This window comes from Thermobia domestica, unplaced genomic scaffold, assembly GCF_964235325.1.
Source record: "Thermobia domestica unplaced genomic scaffold, izTheDome1.hap1.1 HAP1_SCAFFOLD_797, whole genome shotgun sequence".
Lineage (NCBI taxonomy): Eukaryota > Metazoa > Arthropoda > Insecta > Zygentoma > Lepismatidae > Thermobia > Thermobia domestica.
Genome location: NW_027656507.1, coordinates 1 through 7352, shown reverse-complemented (window position 1 = coordinate 7352; position 7352 = coordinate 1). Strand labels below are relative to the sequence as shown.

At 37.0% G+C, this 7352-nt stretch overlaps 1 protein-coding gene across 1 annotated transcript; it reads right to left on the bottom strand.

Annotated features, from left to right (window-relative positions):
- Window positions 1–1061: 1061 nt before the first annotated feature.
- LOC145677343 (mitochondrial import receptor subunit TOM20 homolog B-like) lies at window positions 1062–2890 on the bottom strand (the record flags this gene model as incomplete). Its single annotated transcript, XM_081747868.1, is given in 1 exon segment — window positions 1062–2890. A coding segment is annotated over 1 exon segment (63 nt), but the record flags the coding sequence as incomplete, so codon positions are not given.
- Window positions 2891–7352: the final 4462 nt, after the last annotated feature.

The following is a 7352-nucleotide window of genomic DNA, read 5'->3' as shown; positions in this document are numbered from 1 at the left end:
GCGTTATCACGTTGAATAATAACCTCTTGGTGATTGTCAAGGTCTGGCAATGATTCCTGCAGCTTATTTAGCTATTGACAATAGAAGGTTGCATTAATAGTTTGATTCAGTTCCAGGACCTCCCATTGAATTACGCCTTGAACCGTCCCATCACACACTCAACATCTTCATGATGAAATTCTTGTTTGGAGGTCGATGGAGGCGGATCAGAAACACAGCACACAGTTCTGTGACGCTTCACGTTACCCCACTTCTCATTTCCAGTAACAATCTCTGTCAACAAGGGGTCATTTTTGTACAGAAAACCAAAGAACTTCATTGAGTTGCACTCAGCCGATGGGAACTTTGTGGTGAACCCCAGCCTTCCTTTCACTGTTCTCCTGTATTCCTGAAAGATTTCCACCAATTCCTCTATAGTCAGATTCGGACTGACAGTTATAGGTTGCTCCAGATTCTCTTCGGAAATCTCTGATGGACGCCCAGACTGTGGTTGAACTTGACAGCTTCTGTAGCCGCCCCTGAATTTTCGAAACCAGCGATATGCACTTCCGTCAATTGTATCCTTATTATACATTTGTCTAATGTTGCGGCAGAGCAAGGCCTCTCTACTGGCCTTATCAAACTCGAACAGTAATATGTTTGTTATTGGTCTCCATTTGATCCACACAACACTCTCTCCAGTTCCAAGCCATTAGTCTACATTCAATGCCTGCTGCTGCAATGTTCTCCCGACAACATGACCGCCGATTCCAGCTTTTGGAGCGCCATCTATTCGGCCACATCTTTCAACACGACCTATCACAAAGGGGCAGAACTTTTGTACGTACGCAATGTATTATAAACCAAAATAGTAATATCAATCTCTCACTTTTAGAATTAAAAAGTGAAAAACACTTTTGCATCAATAATACATGGAATGGAATATAGAAACAATATAGTTTGTATCGAAATGGAACGGCAGAAAACTTTAACCATAATTTACCACAATGTTAAAAATTTAGCCATATTATTTTATGAGATTTCATTCATTAGGGAAAAGAATAACTACTCAAAACAATAAATTACCATTTACAAATTTATTTTGAAATTCAAGAGGATAAGATTAGTTTTCCAAATTGCACAAACGTTAGAATAAATCTTTAATACAACTCAAGATTCATCATTACGCATGCGACAAATATGAAAGGAACAGGTATAACAGTCAGTAAAAATGTGAAAGCAAGTTTGAAATACAAACTTAGAACAAAATCTAACATACAGATCTATAAATAAAGAACACATAACCAAGTGCATGTAAAACAGGTAAAAGATTGTTTGGTATTTTATATTTTTACCCGTATGTTTAAATTTCAATTTCTTCCGTTACGAACAGAGAAATGAAGGGGTAAAATATTTAATCTTATGAAAGATTAAGAAGTTACACAAACCGTTGGTAATTAATACAGATAACCAACGCCAAGATTTCAATATTTGTAGACGAAAATAATTAATGTTTTGTACTTTGGAGACAGTATTTGTCACGAAGAGAGGATCGCTACACATCCATATAATATCTGTGTGTTTTCTATTCACAGGATAACAATGACATGTTCATTTTTTTTAATAGGTTCTGCTAGTTAATTTATTTACTGAAACTATCCCTTAAGTCGAATTTCTTTAAAGATATTATTTTTCAAAGTCCTATATTACAACAAAATATATATACGTCTGTACACTAGTTTTATTTGAGAGAATCGCACAGAATAACCTTTGCCTAGTTTCTCTTCCGCACTCACAAACAACATAATCTTATAATTAACAAAACTATAATTTGCTCGCAAATGTGCTTGAGTTCCAGTTTATTATATTTGTAAGTACTACTTCCTCAGAACGCTAATAGATGCTATAAATTAGCCGAAGCATGAAATAAATGTAATGTATATTGCAAATGTGGTGTTGAAAAACATTGTAACTGCCCGTACCTGAAGCAATCTAGCAACTCTTCCTTTCAAAGACCTGCAAGTTACTTGTGCAACACATATATATGATTATAATGGTGCACCGACACCGAACATACACGCATTGACAAAACTTTTAATTTCTCAAGGCACATAATTTGAAACAAAATATAAGAGAATGCTTCATTTAAATTGCTGTGCTCACTTACTTGGATCAACTTGTATGTATCATCAGATATGAGGACTTGAGTTTACTCCAAGCCAAACAATAACTTATTTATTCCTAAATGACCACGTAATTATTGAAATACCATTTTATTGGTTAATATCAATCATTTCACTTTTGTATCCTGTTCGCCATAAGGGTTCTCGAACCTTTAATAAACATATTTAAATCCCTACTACACAAGTGACTAAAAAACATGAATAAACTCAAATGAGGTGCATAACACTGTTTATTAATTCTGTCATAGCTTTAAGAAAACATTTAAATGTAATAAAGAAAATTATTCTACGTTTACTGCTTTTCTTTTCGTCACTGCTTCCAGAAAATGACTATGCCAGATATATCTTTTATAATGTTCCTGTATCCAAGGTCCTATCCAAATAGGTATAAAGATGAAACTTTAACAGACAATAAAGACCGAACAACAAACACATACTAGTTTTTAGATGCCTTTTCAAAATATATGTACACATACAAAACTAATTTGATTTTTTTTTCTCTCTTTCAATTTAGTTTTTTGTTCATTCGTACATGTGGTTACATTCTATAATATACATTTCACCAACAAATTTGTACACTGCACTACGATCCCACACAGGTTTGGAAGCAGGAAAAATAATTAACAGATACTTCTGGCAGTCCACTGACTCACTGGTGCAACAACTCACTCAACATCCTCGTCAGCCATTATAACTGATGACGAACCACTTTGTGCCGCTAATCGCTGTAAAACAAAAAAAATACTGTAAGAACACCAACAACATGAAATATTTTCAACGAAGTGTTATATCGCCTATAATGATACATGATTCTTCTTCAATTGCGATTGGACGCTGCGTTCGTGGGCAATGACAACACGCAGTACCTCTGTATAGAAGAATTGGAATATATAGAGATGATTTGGGTTCTGTAATTACCAGAAAAATTATAAAAGAATTTCATTTTGAGATGCTAATTTGCAACATCTGCCATCATCAAAATACGCCAAAGGGAATTGAATATTTTAAAACGTACAGTTGCAAGTCATCCATCTAATCAATATTGAACAGAAGGATATATACCGCCACGATAAACGTAAAGACGATGCAACAGGCATTATTAATTAAATCGATAAACCTGTCAGGACCATCCGGATTGCAGCACTGAGAGAACAGTCCAACAGAACATTGCGTACTCAAACACCAGGCGTATTATCAAAGTAGTAAACATCGCACTCAGCATACTACTGGATTGTACGGCAGAAGAAGTCTCCAACCACATATTGCATCGCCTGGTCATCAAGGAAGGTCTTCCCTCCCAAAAAGTGATAGAAATGCCGAAAGAGAGGTAGTCGGTATGAGAGAGATAAGGAGTAAGGAGAATAATGTAAGATTGGGTACTGCAACTCAAAAGAGAGAGTGCAACTATCTTTTAGCAAAAATAGTGCGTGCACGGTCAGCAACATGAAGACACCATGTTTCTTAACATTTCTGAATGCTTGCGATCAAAGTTGCGGTTTATTTTAGGGAGATCAGGACTGTAGCGATCCACAGTAACGGTTTCGCTTCTATGGAGAAGAAACAAGGTGTCTGGAATGGGACTGCCGGTTTTTAAAAGTATATGGTTTTAATATGGTCAGAGATACATAAAAAAAAAGCATTTTAAAGGAGAACTCAAAAAGTTTATTTGGTCTTTCTTACAAGTCATTCTAACTCAGTGTAACTCCACGTGAACTTCATTTGTAACTCTTACAGTATTTAGCTTTAACTCAATCTCTCTCCACGTATTCTGTAACATCTGAGGTGTTATTGAAGCAATCGCATTCCTAATACGGTTCTTCATTTTATCAAGGTCACACACCTTTTCACCAGAATACGCAAGGTCTTTCACATACCCACACAGGAAGAAGTCCAGGGGGATAACATCAGGAGAGCGTGGAGGCCACCTAATTGGTCAGTCACAGCCTATCCAACGGCCAGGAAATTCAGTGTCAAGGTACTCCCTCACTTGTAGGCTCCAATGTGGCGGGGCACCATCCAATTGGAATATCACTCGACGTTGCAAATGTTGTAACTGGCAATAGCAAAATGTTGAAGCAAGTCCAAGAACACATTTCTTGTTATGGTTTGCTCTATGAAAAAGAAGGGGTCTATAACAGCATTATGTGTAAAAGCACATCACACATCCAATTTGGAACTGTCTCTAGAATATTCTATGTACGCATGCGCATTCTCAGATCCCCATATCCTAACATTGTTTCTGTTAATACAGCCAGACAAGCGAACAACAGTCAATAAGAAATTATGATCATCATAAATTTTATCCAGAATTTCGGTAGCAAATGCTGCTCTCTGTGGCTTATCGTTGGGCTTAATTTCATGCAACAATTGCACCTTATACGCGCGCAAACGTAGTCGTTTGTGTGCCACATCGAGCAATGTTGACTTTGGAATGCCAACTGCCTGCTCGCTGCGCGAATTGACTTCCGTCGGGCTACGTGAGAAACACTCTCTTACTGCTTCCACATTTTCTTCTGACACACGCGATTTACCACTGCTGTGTTGTTTAACTACACTCCCCGTTGATAAAAAATGATCCTTCCACGCCTGGATCCTTTTGCGTGATGGAGGATCCTTGTGGTAAACACGTCGAAAGTTACGTTGAACTTGAACAACACTTTTTGTCTCTGCAAACCACCACACGCATTGCGCCTTTTCGACTGCTCACGCCATTTCTGTTTATCGGCGATACTAGTGCCGTCTTCATGGTAGTTCAAGTATGAAAATTTGCTGAACAAAACTGAGTTTTCCTTCAATATGAATGTTTTTTTTTCTTTCTTTTGTATCTCTGAATATATTAAAACTATACACTTTTAAAAACCGTCGGGCCCATCTCGAACGATCAACCCCACCATACTAGCCAACATATTTTAGGAGTTTTTGAAACTCTTCTGGACTTTGATCACAAAGCAACAACCTGATCGTTTACTATTGTCACAGTAGATCCATTATTCATCAAGCGTGACAAACCGATGCAAAAAAAATTGCCCGGTTATTCCTAAAACTCAAGACAACTCACGTCTCCGGCCGCTCTTCATCTTAGCGGTTGCACAAGCCACCTAACTTGTTTGCAATTATACCACTTTTCCGAGGCCTGTTTCCCCAGCGTTCCTCAGGAGCTCATCCGAGCACGATGTTGATCGGTGCCCACGGGTCTCAATTTGCAATGCCGTCACCGGCACAAAATTTGCCAAACGAACGATGAATAATGCGTTCATTCGACATTCCTGGACTACATGCACTCTTCAACGTTTCTTTCGATTTATTGTGCAGAATATCCCTGTTTCAATTCCTGAAGAAATCACTCACAATCGCTATTGAGTGTCCTTCATGGTGCACAACCATACAACCCCTTCAATAATTAAAAGCCTCTTTACTGTTTGGATACCCCCAGCCTGTTTGCTGGATGTGTACAGAGTTCGTGAGTTAGATCCGTGACCTTAGTCTGTTCCTATCTTGTGCTATGAAAGGACGTCAAACGGGCATTTTATTTGGACTAAGTTAACATATGTATCCTATAACAAACCTTTAACTATACCGTTCTATGCTTAAAGAGAACTTAAATCCCGAATAATTAACGTTACAAATACTAATCTGTTATTTTCATCCTTTGAAGTTAGCATCATCATGATTCTCCAAGATTTCTCTATGTACTTTCGATTTTTACTAAAGTTTCTTTATATGATATTTTTACTATTGTCGGTGTATTAAGTTGTGTATTATAAAATCCAACTACTTATTTAAGTTGCTATTATCCAAACTTAATTTAGGATTCTTCGTTCTATTAAAAAAAAAAGAAAAAAAAGAAAAAAAAAGAAAAAGAAAGCTTACTACTCGTACAAAATATTTCGATAATTCTGGTACCGCTGGATTATTGACTTAATGTCCGTAAGAGTTCCTTTCTCCTAGTGTATTTCTCTTCTTCATGTCTATATACACGGTGTTAATAAACTATACCGACAAACTGTAAGAATAATTTCTCACATCAAAATTTACAATAAAATAAATAAAAGTTCATATGGAACCTGTGGTCGAAAATGCATAGTTTCAGAGCTAGGGCATTCAAAATGCGTGGAAAAGCTACATTGCAATATGAGTTATTGGGAACCACGAGAAATCGTGGAATGGCGATCTATACCTACATAAAGGAAGATACGCCATCCAAAAATGCATATTCCACAATGTGCAATGGGTGCGCAAGGGATTCCCTAAAGCAATAATTTCCTTGATATGCTCTGACAACGGTCGGTAAGAAGTAGATGAAACTTAAGCCATGACAGCAGTGAGCACGTAATGCGTTGGCGGAAGTGTTCGAAACCATCCAGTTCCACGGTTCCTCATGTTCAGAATAATGTGTGCTATGATATATTATTTCATTCTTATGTGTTTAAAATGCCATTTCCGACTTCCCGTCGACTCATTACGTGTTCACTGCTATCGAGTCTCAGTTTTTTTCTATTTTGGATCCATCTTTAAGTCAGAGCATATTTGAGAATTATGTTGGGAGCCGCCTGGGAATTATGCTCTGTAGGAAATCCCTTGCCACCCTTTACACATCGCTGAAAAGTACATTTTTGATGACGTATATGTGACTCTTCTTAGGCTGATATGAACTGCTACTCTACTCTTGTCCGAAATTATGTACTTTTTCTCCCACAAGTCTACATGAACTGTTTTTCTTATTTTGATGTCAGAAATCACTTCTTACAGTCTGCCGGTATAGTTCATTAATATGCTGTATATCCTATCAGACTCACTCTGACTTAATATACTCCAGAATTTAACACTTAATATACGCCAGAATTTAACACTTTCATATAACCTGTTAATGACTTCTCTACGTTTTCAGGAGATTTAAATGCGACTGAATTCACATCAAAGTACATTTATAAGTTTAGTCTAAAAATAGCTCCAACTGATATAGTAAACATGTTCAACTCTATGCTTTTAGGCTTACTCCACAATAGTTTAAAGACAAATTTAATAACGTGGAAGTATATGAAATTAGGAAAATATTGGAATTGTGCCTTCAAACAAATGTCTTCAGTTTTGAGAATACAATCTACGAATAAGTAGATGGAGTAGCTATGTACAGTCCATTCCCTCCGTTCTAACAGACCTAGTAAAGAACCATTATGGAAACTTGACTTT